The sequence below is a fragment of the Cygnus atratus genome, chromosome 1 (genome assembly GCF_013377495.2).
Source record: "Cygnus atratus isolate AKBS03 ecotype Queensland, Australia chromosome 1, CAtr_DNAZoo_HiC_assembly, whole genome shotgun sequence".
Taxonomy (NCBI): domain Eukaryota; kingdom Metazoa; phylum Chordata; class Aves; order Anseriformes; family Anatidae; genus Cygnus; species Cygnus atratus.
In genome coordinates, this window is record NC_066362.1 from 92,844,294 (window position 1) to 92,862,410 (window position 18,117).

The following is an 18,117-nucleotide window of genomic DNA, read 5'->3' on the forward strand; positions in this document are numbered from 1 at the left end:
AAATGACTACTAACTTAAACTGAGTTTTTTTTTTCTCAAAAAAATGTTTTCTTTCACTGTTCTGTTGCATTTGATCTATGTATAACTAGTTGGTCATACAGTTCACTAGTTATTACAGGCCCTTGGTTAACAAAAGACAAGCGAAAATGAGCACATGAATGTGTAATGCAGCAAGCTAGTAACAGAGTGCTGACATGCCTAGTTCTGTATGCACTACCTTGTTAGTTAACATACTTCTACTATGGCAAATATTCGTTAAGTAAATTACTCTGAAGAACTCTTGCCTTATGCTCTCACTGTTTTTGCTGGCAGTTGTTTTTGTTTCTGTTTAAGAGCTTTTCTGCAATAGCACAAATGCTCAGTTTGTGATCTAAATTAAGTAGTATGGTTGTTAGTCTAGACCTTTTTTATACATTGTAAGTGTTGAGGTAACTAGGGTAGTTTCAAACCACTTACAGTACATATGTTGTATGGTGCATAAACCCAAGTTTCTTGCTTGAGAATGGGGGAGTCCTTACTGGAGTCTTAATGAATAGAAAATTACTGTTCATTCATACCTTTTGAGAGTATGTCCCCTAGTATTTCTTCCCATTTTGTATACCCATTTTTAAATTACTTTTATCAAAAGAAAACAAAAGGTGAAGGTGAAAAATAGTTTACTTTTTAAAAGCTTTCTCAAAATTCTAGTGTTCTAGTGTGCAGTGTAAACACACACTTTCATAAACACTCTTAGTATTGGGTGAAGGACTTTTGAGGTAGTTAATGGTTTTAAGAACTACCATTTGTTTTCTAGAAATTATTTTCCATGTAGAACAGCCATACTAGGAAGTGTCAAGTAAAACAGTAAAACATTTTTTTTCCTGTTATACTGTGATTTTTGTTTTCTAGTCTGATTGTTTATCCACCCCCACCTGCAAAAGGAGGACTAGGAGTCACAAGAGAAGATCTAGAGTGCTTAGAGTATGGAGAGTTTCTTAATGATGTCATCATCGATTTCTATCTTAAGTAAGTAATCAGAGACTTAATTCTCCCCTTCTTCCTCAGACTTGATCTGGACTTAACTGTAACTGTAAATATCGGTCACTAAATATGCTATAACAGTTTAAAAAGAAACAGTATGGTGACGTGGTAAGTTTGGCTTTTTTAAAAGTTTTTGTGTACTCTTAGCAGTTTTATCTGTTTCAATTTCATTCTGGTTGGCCCTCAAAAGGGCTGTGATACAATCTAGACAGAAAAGCTGGAGAAGAAAAAAGGCTGCATGGGGACCTTGCAGAACAGAAAGTGCTGAGCAGTTTTCATCAGGCAATTGAGCGAAGCAGAGGGTCTGTACTAGGTAGTTTATTTACTACGTTTGCATGAAATTAAGTATTCTCAGCTATTCTTTGCAAGAGTTCAGGGATTCTTCTGATACATGGCTCCTGCAGAAAGGAACATAGCTAATACTTCTTGAGGAAGTTGTGGTTGCCTTACCAGCTTCATGCCATCCTACTTAAGTTACTTGTGAAAGAACTGGCATTGTAGGCCACCGTTCCTTAAAGCTGAGATTCATTTTCCTTGTGCTGACTTAAACCTAAGCAGAATTCTGGCTTTTTTGAAGGTTGTCTGCAAGAATTTCATTTAGCTTGGCATCCAGCATGTCAGTAGTAACTGTAACCAATAACAAGCCAGGTAAAACTTCTAGCCCAAAGGAATGGTAAAGGAAACGTGTACCAGAGTGTTTTGATGTAGTTTTACAGTGAAGCCTTCCTGTATTCTGTTCTAAACTAAAATAAATCACATAGTGTGACCCTTGCAATAGCTAAACCTCCTACTTACCAGAAAAAGGAGATTTGAATAAGGAATTTAATGCAATTATTGCAGAAAGCCCTCTGCTTTTTAAATTTCTTAGACTTCTTCCCATATTGTCAGTTTTCATTGAGTTGCGAGCTGTATGATAGATAAATGACAGTGTTACATAAGTCATCAGGTGAAGCTGGAGGCACCTTGTGTAGTGTGACTAAACTTTTGAGAGCTTTGGCCTTCTAGGATTACAGAGTAAACACTCAAGATAATGTTGATAGTAAAATGGTCAACGGTAAAATAATAAAAAGTGAGTTCCTGAATGTATGTCTCAACTTTCATGTGCATAACCTGTAGAAGTAAAATGGACAATTTCTACTACTAACCTGTTCTATGCTTTTTGAAAATGCAGAAGTATAACACTGCATAGGCTTATATTTGGCCAGATTTTTAATCGTGGCTTAGTTGAAAAGCCTAGAAACATAACTCTGAAAATAAATGTAGCAGCACTGATACCAGAGCACAAACCTGTGATAAAAGTACCTGTATTCTTAGTAGCTGTTTGGGTTTTACATGATGTCCATCCATGTGCCTGTTTACAATAGAGCAGACAGAAAAGTTTGGCATGATTAGCAGCTATGAAGACAACTGATAATAAGTATAGTCTGAGTTTGCTAAATCATTAAAATAATTGTTCTTGTTTTTATCAGTAATGATACTTTCTAGAAAGGGAATATAACGATTTCCTTCTTTTTTCTTTGGTAGATACCTGTTGTTGGAGAAGGCTCCAAAACATCTTGCTGAACGTACACACATATTTAGCAGCTTCTTCTATAAGTGCCTGACCAGGACAGAAAAGAACTCCGAGGGAGATCCCAAAGTTTCGTAAGTTAATTTCAGATGGCATACTGACCAGAAATAAGCTATTTGTTGCTGCTATTCAGATGTTCAACAAGATTGTCCCCAAATTAGCACATAAAACAGTAATCAGTGTTCTCCAAAGGACTAGTGGTTAAATGTTGTAGCTCGCTATTTAAGCATTCTTGTGTTTTTCATTAAAATCTGTACGCAATTCGTACAAAGTAGGAATAAAAGTGTTATCACCTTTCTCCAACTTTGAGAGTTGAGCTTTAGGCAATTACTTTACGGGTTTTGATCATTTTATTATAAACTCAGAATTTTGCAAGGTACCACGTAATTTTAAGAAGTTGTACATCTAGAAATATTTTTACATTTACCACATAATTCATGCTACATATTAGTAATAAATTACTGTCCAGTATTTTACTAAGAAATTTTTCTTGCACATCAACTGTATACATATGGGATTTTTTACGCTTTAACATGCCAGAGTTGTACAGTTTCACAAAAAGTTGTCAATAAGAGCTTAAGAACCCTGTATTGCTTTGTGCTTCCAGCTAAGTCTGTAGAAGGGGTGGGACTGTCTCTAGCACGCTTGCAGTTTCTTCTCAACACTGGTGTTTAAGAGTGCAGCTTCTTGGAGTGATCATCTGCCAAACGTTTTCATATTGTTTTCATCACTCCACTTGTCAAAGTTTTGTTTTTTTTTTTTTTTTTTTTTTTTTATCCCTGATCTGATTTTTTTTCTATTAATGAAGTCTCCATTTTTTTCATTCTTTTGGTGAACTAGGGCACTTGCAGAAAGAGGGGTGCCATCTTGTTTCTGTGTCACAGTCATTGCTGGGTGAAAGCTATGTTAAAGGAAAAATGAGACTTCTCAAGTATTTTCAAAGAAGTCTCAAAAATACAAGAAGTTGTGCTTCTAAGAATGTCTCCCATCAGTTTAAGTGGCTGTCTTCTGACCCTGGATGTTCTGGGTTGGAGACAAAACGGTCCGTGTTAAGAAAGCTATTGTGCCTTGGTCTGATTCCTTTTACAAGGCTGGACTGTCCATAGCCTTCTCATGGAACTAGACTGACATGTAATTCACTGTATTTCAAGGCCTGTAGCTGTTCTCGATCAGGAGATATATTTGGAAATTCTAGTTTTGTGTTTGGGTTTAGTTACTTGGGCTTAATGTTCTGCTGGTATATTTTTTCTGTCAGAGAAATGTCAAGAACAAATGGAAAAAGCATATAGGCATTGGGAATATGTAGGAGTGTTAATCCATGTACCTCAGTCTAGCTGAAAAGAACAAAACTGAACAGTAATTGTCATTTGGTTTCTGCAGAGCAGCACAAAGAAGACACAAAAGAGTAAGAACATGGACTCGCCACATAAACATCTTCAATAAAGATTATATCTTTGTGCCTGTGAATGAGGAGTAAGTCTCTGTGTTTTAGATACCTTTTCTGATATTTAAAGACTTAAATATTTGAATGTTGTGATGATATAAAGATTTATGGCTGTAGACTTGGATAATTGGAAATGAGCACATTAGATTTTGAAGAAGTAACAGCAAAGTGTGGAATGAGTAATTTTGAAGTCTTTTCAAAAGTTATTTATTAATTATCATTTTCAGTAAACTATTCATATTTTCTCTTGATTTTACTGCAAATTGCTTTTATATATTTCAAAATAAATTGCATATCATTATGACGATTCCCATGCAAGATTTATTTCAATAAAGAAATCCCAGCAACTCATGGTGTTATTGGTAAAAGGAGCAGGAGGAGTACTGTACCTAGGCCTGGCTGAATAACTGTCCTGCACGTGGAAGCTCCAGCAAAGCTGAATAGTAATTGAGAGTTGCATACGTTAAATGGCTGCAGAAAAAGATAAAGCTAGAGGCATGCCACACCCTCAGCTATATTCAAAGCTGAGATTACTATCAGAGATTATTTTATTACCTTATTTTATTTACAGTGGAGTGGATGATAAGGGAATTATAGTTTGCTGTGGAAGAAATTAATTTTTGTAGTTACACCATAATGCAAGGTAAAAAGTGATTGAGAAGATTTGTGTGTGATGCCATGAAGTAACATTGCAACACCAGTTATGTGTTGTCCAACAGTTGTCTATGAGCTCTCAATATTATAAAAGTTTCTCATATCCTTTTCAGAACCAAATGTTACAGAATTTTGACATTTTTCCCCCCTCTCCCCATTGCTGGGCAGGTCTCATTGGTACATTGCAGTTATCTGTTTTCCTTGGTTAGAAGAAGCTGTATATGAGGAGTGTCCCCATCAGAATTCACTTCAACTGTCTCCGCTTCAGTCAGAGAAGGAGAGTGAGAACACTGTAACTGCTTCGGTGTTGGCTCTTCCTGAAGAAGAAATGGATGCAAACAGAAGTTTATTCTCAAAAGGTAAATAACCTAGAAGAAAATTATGTTAAGTTGTATATAGTTCTAGTAGTTTATTAATCCTTGAGGAAAAGATATAATATTTCACAAAGTATCTTTCATGTTAAGATAGATGTAATATGTTTTTGTATTACCATGCATAGTAAGGATTGCACTGCGTTCTTTTTGCCTGCAACTCCAGAAAATAATGGAAGGGACATGTAAAACAGTGGCTCAGATCCCATCGTGAGTGGATAGTTCTTGGGTTTCAGTAAGAACTTTATCAGGAAGGAACGCCCATAGTAAATCTGCTATTCAAACATTCAGAAGGGAAGGAAAATTAGTTTATATTTTATTCTGTTTTTGAATGCTAATAATCATGAATTTGAAAATGAACATATTTCAGTTAGGAAATCTTTTCTTAAGACTTAATACGTTTGTTCTTTTGTACTAGGTGGCAATGAAATTGCTGCTTCTGCCTCAGCCCTGGATTTAGGTATTTCTAAAGTAAGTGCCTTTCTGTGCTGACAGAGGAAACATATTACTCTATTTCTGAAGGCTCTGAGACTTGACCAGTGATTTTGCATTATCCTTTTTGCAGCTGCTGTTGTTATATGCATGGCCTGCAGCATGTGCAAGGCACTTTGAATTAGCCTGGCATCTTCCTTTACCTATCTATGTTGCCTGTGTTATGGTTTCACATTTTAAAAAATCATTTCTTAGCAGTTTCTCTCTTTCTGAAATGGGAGTCTTTCTGGCTTTACCTTTAAATCTGTAAAGACACTTGGGTTTATACTTGTGGTAAGTTTTGTAAGGTTAATTTTATTTTCTCTTCTCCCAGATCTCCCTGAGTAGTTCCAAAAGGCAAATTTGTAAAAGGTATGTTTCTGTTTTCATAGTACGTTTGTATCATTAAAGGGCTTATTAAGAAATTCTGCAGTGATTGATTCAGCTCTTTGTCATACAGCTACAAACGTAGGGACTTGTCTGGTTTTTGTTTGTTTGTTTGTTTGTTTTTGTGCATTTGTTCAGCTATTAATGCTCTTGTTAAGCCGTATTGAAAAAAAAAATCTTTGTGTTGGTAGTAGAAGACTTAACTGATCTTTTTGTTGTTGTTTACAGGCCTTGTATACTGATCTTAGATTCTTTGAAAGCTGGTTCTGTGCAGACCACAGTTCAGGTTTTGAGAGAGTAAGTAGCTACAGTTTCTATTAATGACAAAGAGATGCTGCTGGTCGTATTTCTATGTTCAAAATGCTTTTCTCTATAAAGATGTATATTTCTGTTGCTAAAAGAAAACCCATAAACAGCCACAACAATATTGTAACAGCATTACAGAGATTTGTGCCAGAAACCTGTCTTTGTTCTGCAACCCTAGATATAATGCAAAAATTGTAAAGTGAACAGTTTTTTTGAAATTGCAAGTAAATAATCATTAAAAGTATTTTTTCCCCTCCAGTTCAGCAATGGAAGGTGTTTTTAAGATGCCATACCAATGCTAAATACAGTGGGATAATCACCTTTATTGACCAGCTAGCCATGCTGCGTTGAATGCATCCCAAAATGTAGTTTACCCTGGCTGTAGTTACCTGTAGTTTACTTTGGCTGCTGGGGCACCTTGTTGGCTCATACTGAGTCCGCTGTCAGCCAGCACCCCCAGGTCTCTCTCTGCACAGCTGCTCTCCTGCCACTCGTTTCCCAGTCTCTACCTGTGTTCGGCATTACTCTGTCCCAGGTGCAGCATCTGGCATTCACCTTTCAAGAACTTCATGCTGTTGATGATTGCCCAATGGTCCAGTCTATCTAGATCCCTCTTGCAAGGCCTCTCCTCACTCCAGAAAGTCAACATCAACTCCCAGTTTAGTATCATTGGCAAACTTGCCACTCCTGCATCCAGATCACTGATAAAAATGTGAAAAACAGCCCTAGAACTGAGCCCTGGGGAACACCACTGGTGATCAGCTGCCAGCCAGATGCAGCCCCATTCACTACGAGTCTTTGAGGCCTACCGTGGAGCCAGTTCATCGTCCAGTGTAGCATGTACTTGCTCATCTCACAGTTGGACAATTTGTGCAGAAGGGTACTGTGAGGTGACAGTGTCAAAAGCCTTAGTAAAATCCAGAAAAATACATCCGCCTCTTTCCCTTTGTCCACTAAGTGGCTGATCTTATCATGGAAGGATATCAAATCACTGAGACAGGACTTTTCTTTTGTGAACCTGTGTTGGCTGGGCCTGATGATTGCGTTATCCTTTAACTGCCTTTCAGTGGTAACCAGGATAATCTTCATAATTTTTCCAGGTATTAAAGTTAAACTAAGAGGTCTGTAATTTCCAGGGCCTTCTCTTGTGTTCTTCTTGTAAATTGGGATAACATTGGCTAGTTTACAGTCTGAGAGGACCTCCCTAGACTCCCAGAACCTTTGGTATGTAATAGAGAGGGGTCCTGCTATAACATCTGCTAACTCCCTCAGTATTCTGGGATGAATTCTGTTAGGCCCAGTGAACTTGAGAACATTTAGCTGATACAACTGGTTCCTTACAGTTTCAGTGTCAATAAATGGGAAGTTGATGCACTCAGTCGATGGTATTATGTAAAGGCTATAATGGTGCAATTATAACTGAAGTTATTCGAAAGGTGAATTCTAAATTTTTAATGGTCTAATTTTTTTAGGGTAGAAAAATACTGCTGGCTTCTTAGGATGAACCCAAGAAAAATCTGGGTGATAGCCAGGAAAGACTACTTGAATTCTTCCTTAAGCTCAGTTTTTAAAACATCATAGTATCCTAAAAGCTTGAAAAAACTCAGTGCAAATGACTTTTTTTTTATTATTTTAAATAATTCACACATCTTTTCCACTTTGTGTATTGTATTATTATGTGGTAAAGCTGCATCTGAGTGTGATAGAATATTAAGTAGTGGAAATTTTGTTGTTCCTTGTATGAATTTCTTTGGCAGATTCTGTGAAAGAAAATGATTAAAGCTATTTTAGCATTTTGTCCAAATATGGAACAAGATGGAGAAGTATTTTGTCCAAAATGTATTGTCCAAATATGGAACAATATGGAGAAGTATCCCAAAATGCACTGAACTTAGTCTTTTTGTTTTTATAGGTACCTTGAAGTGGAATGGGAAGCTAAACGAAAAACACGTCGGGAATTCAGTAAATCAACAATGATTGACTTCTGTCCCCGAGTGCCTAAACAAGATAACAGTAGTGATTGTGGGGTGTATTTGCTGCAATATGTGGAAAGCTTCTTCCAGGTACTAATGGAAGCTACCTTCCCTTTTCCCCCAAATTACCTCAATCCTCTGTTTCTTAGGGTAATACTCAGATAGAAAACTTGATGCTCAGCCTCTAAAATTGTCAAAGGCATCTGAGGAAAAGATAAAACCCATTCTTCATGTAGTAGCAGGGTGTCTTTGTATCTGGAGCACAGACAATTTCTCCTGTGTTTCTTAGGCAGGCTTTTCTGACTCCGTGGTTTAATACTGCATTTACATTGAAATATTTAAGATCTGTAACTATATGGATGTATTTGGATCCTACGTAGTTTACACATTTCTGGCCTACAGGTGGTACAAAGATGTATTGCCTGTGCAGGTCCTTTTGTAGCCTCTTGAACTTTGTTCAGCTTTCCCATTTGCCTTTGACTGTCTCTGTGCAGGCAACTGCTTCTGCAAAGAGGAGGTGGGATCCTGAAGAGAGAACGCACAGAGCTAAGGGAGCCTCTCTTTCCTGTTCAGCACATACCTTTAAACATCTGCAGCCACTGGGCTTCAGACATTGTCTTTAGAATCTCCCCAACTGTTCCTCCCTCTGATCAGTTCTCTTGCTCTGTCCTTAGAATGGCTGACCTTGTCTTATGCTTATATCTGTGGTCCACATTCTGGCTGAGAGTTCTGTGCATGGAAAGCCTGGCGTGAGGCATTGGCCAACAGACGCATTTTCTTCTGCAGTAGAACAGGCTGCCTTTCCAAAGCACCTCTACATTAGTGCACACAGTGTGGAGAATAAATTGTTGCACAGGTTGCCCAGAGGAAACATTCAGAAGCCATGTTGATACAGTCACAGAATCACAGAATGGTTTGGGTTGGAAGGGACCTTAAAGATTATCCAGTTCCATCCCCCCGCCCTTCCCTTCCATGGGCATGGACACCTTCCACTGGATCAGGTTGCCCAAAGCCACATCCAACCTGGCCTTGAACACCTCCAGGGATGGGGCATCCACAGCTTCTCTGGGCAGCCTGTGCCAGTGCCTCATCACTCATTCACGTGAAAAATTTCTTCCTAATGTTTATCTAATCTAAACCCTACCCTCCTTTAGTTTAAAACAAGTTATCCCTTGTCCTACCATTACACTCCCTGATAAAGAGTCCCTCCTCAGCTTTCCTGTAGGCCACCTTTAAGTACTTGAAGGTCACTGTAAGGTCTATCTGGAGCCTTTTCTTCTCCAGGCTAGTTAACCCCAACTCCCCTAGCCTGTCTTCGTAGGAGAGGTGCTTCAGCCCTCTGATCATCTTCATGACCCTCCTCTGGACCTGCTCTAACAGGTCTATGTCTTTCTTATGCTGGGGGCCCCACAGCGCTCCAGGTGGGATCTCACAAGAGCAGAGCAGAGGGGGGCAATCAGCTCCCTCACCCTGCTGACCATGCTGCTTTTGATGCAGCCCAAGATACGTTTGGCTTTTTCTGGGCTGCAGGCACACCTTGCTGACTCATCTTGAGCTTTTCATCCACCAGTCCAAGTCCTTCTCTGTGGTTCTCATCTCTATCCGCTCGTCACCCTGCCTATATTTGTGCTTGGGGTTGCACCAGCCCAGGTGCAGGACCTTGCATTTGGCCTTGCTGAACGTCATGAGGTTCTCTATGGCCTGTCCAGGTCCCTCTGGATGGCATCCCTTCCCTCCAGCGTGTCGACTGCACCACACAGCTTGGTGTCATCCGTAAACTTGCTGAGGGTGCGCTCAATCCCACAGTCCATGTCACTGACAAAGGTGTTAAACAGCCCCTGTCCCAAACTGACCTGAGGAACACCACTCGTCACTGGTCTCCACCTGGGCCTCGAGTCATTGCCTGTGAGTCTTGGAGTGCAACCAGCCCACCAATTCCTTACCCCCGAGTTGTCCATCTGTCAAATCCATGTCTCTTCATTTAAGAGATATGGATGTTGTGCAGGTCCTGGGCAACGTGCTCTAGTTGTCCCTTCTTGAACAGGGAGTCTGAACCAGATGACCTGCAGAAGTCTCTTCGAGCCTCATCCGTTCAGTGATTCTTTGATGGAGTGCCTGAGCTATTGTGTAGGTAGAAGACAATTTTTTATTTTTACCAAAGCTTCTGAGCTTCCTGTTCTCTAACAGTGTGGCTGTGTTCTCATTGCAGAAGCAAGGCCAGGTGGTTGTAGTTTGTTCTAAACATGGCTTATAGACCACACATCATGATGTGGTTTCTCACTGTTTTTTTTCAATTTATTGTATACTTTATTCACAGGAAGAAGAAGGTGAAATATAAGCATGGTAAAAGAATGACAAGGGAAAGAGGAGCTAAAAAAAAAATTACTTTGGCAATTGAGATGTGGTATTGTGGTCTTACTGCCAGAGCTAACATCTTCCATCCATTTAAATTTGCTATCCTCTTTTGTTCCAAATTTTCCCCTCTCATGGCCTGCTAGACCTGCTAGCAATGTTCTTGCTTCTTTGTTCTATTCCATCAGACAGACCAGCTCATGACAATAAAAAACGTGCATGAGGCCACAGAACCTCTTCTTGCTTGGCTGCTGTATGCTTGACCCTTCCCAATAGTGTGATCGTACACATCTTGTGACTGAAGTGCGCGTGTCCAGTTGTATCAGAGTACTTGGAATCAGCCTTGAATATGAACTTATACTGAAGTATCTTTAAGAGAAATGATGTGTTTTGTGTTTACCATGAGTAGCTTGTGGTTTGTATGTATGTGATTACCATGGAGGAACCAGAATTTAACTTTGAGCTCTGTTACTATTTCTTGCGGTAACTTGTTTGTGCATGCTTGGTCTCAGCAGTAATGGAAGGCTTTGAAAATCTTTTTGAAGGTCACTCTAGGAAACTCAAACTGTGAAGGGATGCAAGACACGGACTCCTGATGGTTCTTGAACAGGAGACGTTTATTGCCCTTTTTCACTACTACATGTACTTTCCCCGTAGCCCCACGCGCTGTCCACGCGCCCGAATCTGTCTTACAGTTGGTTAGAGACCCTCAGACACACGCCTTGAGCCAGCCAGCAATTGGCCACTGCCCAAAGCTCATCTTCAACACCGTAGCCAATTTATTTTATCTCGTCCATGCTCAAGTTTTTGGTTCTACTGCTGTTTTCCTCATTATCTCTAACTCAGGGACGTGTGAAACAGCACAAAGCTCCCTGCGAATTCCTTTCCCACAAAACTGTAAATATTTCTCTTTATTTTTTTGTTACTAGAATCCCATAGTTAACTTTGAACAGCCAGTGCACCTAGAGAAGTGGTTTCCTCGCCAGCTGATCAGAAGTAAAAGAGAAGAAATCCGAGACCTGATCTTGCAACTGCACTTTCAACAGCACAGTGGCAGCAGTAGCTAATAAATTGAATCAGCCAGATTCGATTCACCTGGCAAAAATGTTTCTGTATGAAGTAACTGGAACTCTGCTTAGTAGCATCTGGGCTCTTTTCTCCTTTGCAAGGAAGAAAAAAATTACCACAAGAAGTATTTTGTTTGTTTGCTGTATATTTATTTAAATAATTATTTTAATTTGGATGCAGTTGTGGGGTGAAAAGAGAATGTTGTAGATAAGTGTAAATATGTAAGTTAAAGCTAATACATGTAAGTTGTTAACTGATTTTTTTACTTGGAGTATGAAAATGTGTACAGGTATGTGCCACAAAGATGTAAAAATATTTTGATCTTTTGGAGCCTGTTCTTTGTAATTCTACATAAACATAACTTACAGCTGGATGAGCATGTAGAAGTCAGGCCTGAAGACAGGATTTTGACCCTATTACACCGTGTCTCTACTTTGCAGTTCATACAGATAGAATGAATACTATGTATTGTTTTAATTTAAGTATCTAATATGGACTCTTTATAGAGATGTATTTTTTTTAGTTTGGTTTCTGATTACATACAGAAATAGTCTGAATGTTTCAGAATATTCTGCTGAGATTTGAGACTGCTGGGTTTTGATTTTTTTTCCTCCCTAAGCATTTTCATCATAAAAATTATTTCAGTGAGTTGAAGACATTTGCTTGAGAGTGAGTTTTGAAATCTTTTAAAGTCAGAGGTAGACTGAATGTCTTCTGTGATTTTTTTTTTATGTCAAATTTTAGAAATTCTGCTCTCAAAGTACATGCTGGTACAATACATGTAGGCAATAGTTTTTACTCCTCTTTGCCTTATTTTTGGGAATTATCCCTGTGAATATTAAAGCATCATTTGCATTAAAAAGGCAAGTAGATTGTGGCTCAATAAGTTTGAGATATTTTACTGAAATCCTGTTTTTATTTAGAAAGGACATTATTATATATAATGCCTTGAAGACATTACATTTATATATTAGACAAACAGGATTTATGCTTTGCTCAGGAGAATTGAGTAAAGATGCCCAAATGTTCAAGTGGTTGAACTCAGGACTTGATTTGATAAACTAGCACAAGTTTATCATGGTCTAAATATAGACTTATGTAGTTTTTCTCAGACAGTGATCATGGAAAACTTTAATAACATTTTGATATGTGCACACTTTTTTTCTGTAGTTACTACACGATAGAAGGTGGCTGTTTTAAGAGGATGCTTTCTCCTGTTCCTCACTGTAACTTTGTGTCATAGTAACCTTCAGAAGAACCATGTTGCAGAGAACCACCAAAACCACCTTGTGTTATAAGCGTATGTGCAAAACCAGGGATGTTAAAGCTTGGAGGTAGGCTAGAGAGTAAAAATAAAAATTTAGGGCAACCCAAAGGTGTGGACAATTTTATGGTATCACAGAATTCTCAGGGCCCCTTCCCTCACAGCAACTCTGATACCTAGCATTTGGAAAATCCAGTCATTACTTCAAGTTCTGTTCTGTCATCCAAAGAAAAAAAAAAAAAAAACCAACAACAAAACAACATTGTTTCTCAAACCAGGAAACATTATTTCTGGAGAATAGAGACAATTTTAAAACCTAATTTGCTGAGTGCAGTTACTTTATGTATAACTGTGGGCAGCCTGGTGCAATTACCTTGTGTTTTTGACTTTGTTTTTGCTTTAATTCTGTATCCTTATCACTACCCTCCACCAATATCTGTCCCTCTCATCCCAGAGCTTTTGTGACTTTGATCCCGTAAATCTCATCACCACCATTACTTACATGGATAATCTTTGTATTTATTGTAAGAGATAAACGATAAAATGCAGAAATGTGTACCCTTTCTCTACACCTTTTCAATTGATGAATATATTAAATGTTCCCTTACTACAAATACTTTGGACTTTTCTTATGGTATAATTAGTTTATATCATACAGCAATATTTGTTCTCTTTTAGATTGACTGGTTTATAGATATTTAAAAACAAGAGTTATGTATAAACTTTTCTAAATTGATTTTGTAACAGTAAAGAATTACCTTTGTAGATTGATGTTAGATATGTGCTATGCGAATGCCAATACATTTGATATTAAAATCTCCAGAAGTTGCTGAACATGACTGTCAACCATTCTTTTCCCTTCTGCCACAAATAACTGGTGAGCTAAGCATAAGATAGTCCATCTTACTGCATTTAAGGTATGTACTTAGCATGTCTCTCTTAATTCAAATTTGTTTCAAAGTGATTATTTGTTCTGCAGTCCTTAAAAAGGCACACAGCTAGTTCACAGCATCTATGGCAAGCAAGTCTGCTTTTTGGCTTGTCAGACATACAGTTTTCTGTAGTTGGGCTTAGCAGTATTGACAGCCTGAATGACTAGTTGGGGGAATGCCTGGATCCAACAGCCTCAGCCTACCTTGTTCCAGCCATAAGCATTTAACAGATAATGTGGTGAATACTAGAAGTGTTTGTGACAAGTTATACTCCATGTACCTTTGTTGGTGTTTTTTTTGTTTGTTTGCTTGTGATTTTTTGTTTGTTTTTGTTTGTTTCTTTGTTTCTTTTTAATTGCCAGAACTCTCTAGAGATAACTTCTAGCAGTGCTCTTTTACGTAGAGTACTGGACAGACGCAGGGCTCTTTGTGCACATCTTCTGTGTCTCCATTTCCTTTATCAATCCCTGTTTAACTGAAATGGTAGAGTGGTGTGATACTTAAAAGCAAACCAATCTTTGTAGGGCTCTTTAATGTACACTTTGCAATTTGTTTTCAATTGTACTCATGAAATGTTAAACATAGCTAAAAGAAACTGCCACAATCTGGCTGTGTGGGACCTGAAACTGGCTTCCATAAAGAGATGTGAGTCATAGAGTTTGATTTAGGGTACTGTTGGCAAGCGTGACACAAGAAACAAGGCTGAAGAGAAGTAACTTGCAGGAAATAAATCTTCCAGGAAAAATATATATACAAAAAAAAAAAAAGTCAAGCACTGGAGGACTGAATCATGAAAATGTGAGTGTGCTTTAAAAGGTATCTGTCAACTGGCAGGCATAGATTCACAGCAATCTCTCTCTCTCCTTCTGGGACTCTCCTCCTGGGATTTGACCCTGAAATAAGGTTGCAATACTCAGTAAGTACTATACCGTACAAAATTATGAAGACTCAAAAGTTACAGTGGCAACACTTGTCTTGGTTGTGACAGGGAATTGTAATATTTCCTCTGGCAACCCCTTCCAAAAAAAAAAAAAAAAAAAAAGACTCATAGGTTTCTAGATTTAAAAGCAAGAATTGTAGAATGAGACATGGAAGATCTCAAAAGAGTGGAAAATGCTTCTGTTGACGGTCAAATAAAACCAAAACCAACAGCAATAAATCTGTCCAGCAAGATTGAATTGGGAAACACCAAAGATGAGACACAGGCATGGGGATCATCTTTGACTGTTGAACAAGGTGAGATGTATTCACCTGATTCAGAAAAGGAGGAATGCTAGGAATAAGTTTACATTATATATTATGAACAGAGTAAATAATGAAGTGTTAGATTAATTTGGTTGACCTCACTTCATGATTTTTCTGGTCCAAAAACTTTACAATACTAGATGATGGAAGAGATGGCAGTACGACAAGCTGTGCTGGGCTGATACGCTCAGCTGGAAGGCTAGGCAGCCTTGGGCCATGCTTATTCTTGGGACATGGTTCATCAGAGAGCTCCTGCTACCAGGAACACAAACAAAAGGCAGTCATGGAGAAATGTTGGCAACAGCAAGCACAGAAACCTAATGAGTGAAAAGACTTAGTCTAACCTGATTGTCTCGGCTAAACTGATCAGGAATTTTGTTGCTGAATCCTGTCAAATACCATGAAGTCAGTTGTTGTAGTGCAGGCACAGGAGACAATTTGTAATCTTGGTGTTACGCTGTTTTCCTGAAAAACAGGGAGCTTTTAAGCCATCGTGCGACTTTGTTAGAAGTATTTCATTAAGGTATACCTTTATATTGCGTTATTTAGCTACAGGTGGGTGGATTTAGCTTTTTGAATAAACTGTATTTGAAAAACAGTAAAATTTATCTACATTGTAGCAGAATTTCAGGACTGTTATCTTGTAAAGAACTATGAATTGGATAATCACATCTGTTATATATCCTTTTCAGAAATATAAAGTGTCAGAAAATTGGTTTTTTATTATCAGAGGTGCTGACATGACCTTGGTCTTTACTTTCCCCTCTTTTTACCAGCAAGAATATACATACTTTTCTGAAATACTTTTGAACAGATGCAATCTGGTTGATGGAAATGAAGAATTAAGAGTATTCTTATGCAACATATTACTGCAAAGGTTTTAGCCAAATCAAAGGAGGACTTCATTTTTAAGGTTTACTTTGAAAAAATTATTCCACGAGTTGTTTTGCTTAAGAAACTTTAAATGATGATTATGCCTTCTTAGCTATGCATTTTGCTGTCATAAAGGCTTAGAAGGAGATTTGTAGCTGTTGCAAATCCAAATTTCAGTGCTGAAATCAGCATTGAATGTAAAATTGATACCTTGACCTAATATTAAAAAAAAAAAAAAAAAAGAATTTAAATGTTTAGAATACTTTGTCACGCAGAAGCTGACATAGCCGTACCATGGAAAGCAATTACATTTTGACAGAGAGATAAAGCAGGTAGTTTTTATACTATCCAAATTCTGATTGCATTTGAGTACTTTGTTGCTGAAAAAGCCAGCAACACTAAATATGAAAACTCTCCAGGAAAACTTTGTACTGGTTTTCATATTCTTACTCAAGTTCACGCATTCTGAGAATTTTCTCTAAATGGATTAGTTATCATGCTTTCTTGAGATAAGTTACCCTTAGCCTTTGTAAATACGTAAAGTAATTCTAGTCTTGATCGTTTGCATTTTCCCAGGGTAATGGAAGCAATGGCAGTCACGACATTGAAAGCACCCATATCTGCAGAGGATTAAAAAGAGGCTGGTGTGTGTTGCTGAATCCAACATTGTAGTACAGGGACCCAAACTAGCCTCAAAAGTTGCTCTTTTTACCTACAGGTGCTCAGCAGGACCTAGAAACAGTTTATGGACAGGAAAGCAGCACTGTTCCTATGCCTTGCCTCATAGGGACTGTTCAATTTACAGTTTCAGTGTGATGTAGTGTGCGTGTACTGCTGCTGCCGGTTGTGTAGCAAGCTTAACAGAGCCAGCCAGGGTGAAGAGTGCTGGTTTGATACATATGAAATGTCTGATTCTAAGAAAACTGTTCGAGGGTGTCAGAACAGCTCAGTGGTTTAATATAAAGTGTAGTTCAGTAGTCCTGTGAAAAAAAGGAAAAGCATTTTTTTTTGGTATTGAAAATATCAGCCAAAGTCTGTTAGATGTCAGAAGACAGAGTCTAAAAGTGTGGTTTTCTTTGATTCCTGTGAGTGTCCTGTTTGTAATGTCAGGGATTATCAGTGTTACCTGAATCGTTAGAGTTCAGCAGAGCAGCCAGAACAGAGGAGTCAGCACTCTATACCCGTGCGAATGCTCAGCAGACCATCATCTGAGAAGCCTTGGGAATACACCTTTGAAATATTTATGCAAAACCACTGCCAAAAAGTCACCTCAGTCAAGCCAGCTCTTAGCTCAGATACATCTGAATGCAGTAACCAGCAAGTTCCAGGTAATGCCATCCAGGAGGCAGCCCTGACACGTTTTTTGTAGTGGTCTGAATGCTGTCTGCCATTGCGGGTTGGCCTCTGTACACGTTTCCACAAGGAGCTGACGCCTGGACAAGAGGGAGCTGAAAGTGCTGCTGCTTTCCTACACCCTGTGTCCTTTCTGCAGCTCTTCATAACTGATTGTCTCTTGAGGTATCAGCACAAATCTGCTCTTAATGCTCATCTCAGATTATATCTGAACAGAAATGAAAGAGTCGCGATTTGCCCTGATTTTATCCTGGGGGAAGCAGATATTGTGGGATGCAAAAAACAATGGGGTAGCAGCACAAGATTTCCTAGCATGGACTCAGGCAACAGGGCTGTGTTACCTCTGTCACCAGCAAAAACCTACGGAAAGATTGCTTCAGTCTTACCCACATAAGCATCATTGCTAAAGCAAGTTGCTGCATTTTTAGATACGTATAATTGTACAAGCAAAAGATAAAGCATACTGAGACCTGCTGGAGAGTAGTGTGCTCACATTGATGTTTTGTGGTCAGCTGGATTTTAAAAATGGACAGAAATTGAAGGGCCAAGGAAGAAACACGGTTAATTAAGTGTGAAAGGTGCTGTCCTTGTTTGGACCGTCTGTTAATGGTATGACAAGCTCTGGTAAAGAGCTTAGCTGGCCAGATTAAAATTAAAAAATTGTCTCAGTCCATCTGCTAGCTCCGAGGTGTTTACTTCCATCACCTTTCCTTGTTTCTTCACTGAAGTGCAATACTCTCCTTGAAAAGATCATTCCCAGGATGTCTTATTTTTTTACCTAATGTTTTTTCCAAAGATAACTATACGTGACATCAAGACACTTTCAAGACAGGT

General features: G+C 38.5%; 1 protein-coding gene across 4 annotated transcripts in view; it reads left to right on the forward strand.

The window, feature by feature from the left end:
- SENP7 (SUMO specific peptidase 7) overlaps positions 1-14,648 on the forward strand; it is a 42,430-nt gene extending 27,782 nt beyond the window's left edge. For all 4 annotated transcript variants that reach the window (XM_035540434.2, XM_035540426.2, XM_035540427.2 and 1 more), the window contains 9 exons: positions 889-1,005; positions 2,545-2,664; positions 3,971-4,063; positions 4,857-5,047; positions 5,478-5,530; positions 5,865-5,902; positions 6,146-6,214; positions 8,136-8,286; positions 11,478-14,648. In XM_035540434.2, the coding sequence (XP_035396327.1) occupies positions 889-1,005; positions 2,545-2,664; positions 3,971-4,063; positions 4,857-5,047; positions 5,478-5,530; positions 5,865-5,902; positions 6,146-6,214; positions 8,136-8,286; positions 11,478-11,615 (970 nt within the window). In that variant the 3' untranslated portion in view covers positions 11,616-14,648. The remainder of the gene's footprint in view (positions 1-888; positions 1,006-2,544; positions 2,665-3,970; positions 4,064-4,856; positions 5,048-5,477; positions 5,531-5,864; positions 5,903-6,145; positions 6,215-8,135; positions 8,287-11,477) is intronic.
- Positions 14,649-18,117: the final 3,469 nt, after the last annotated feature.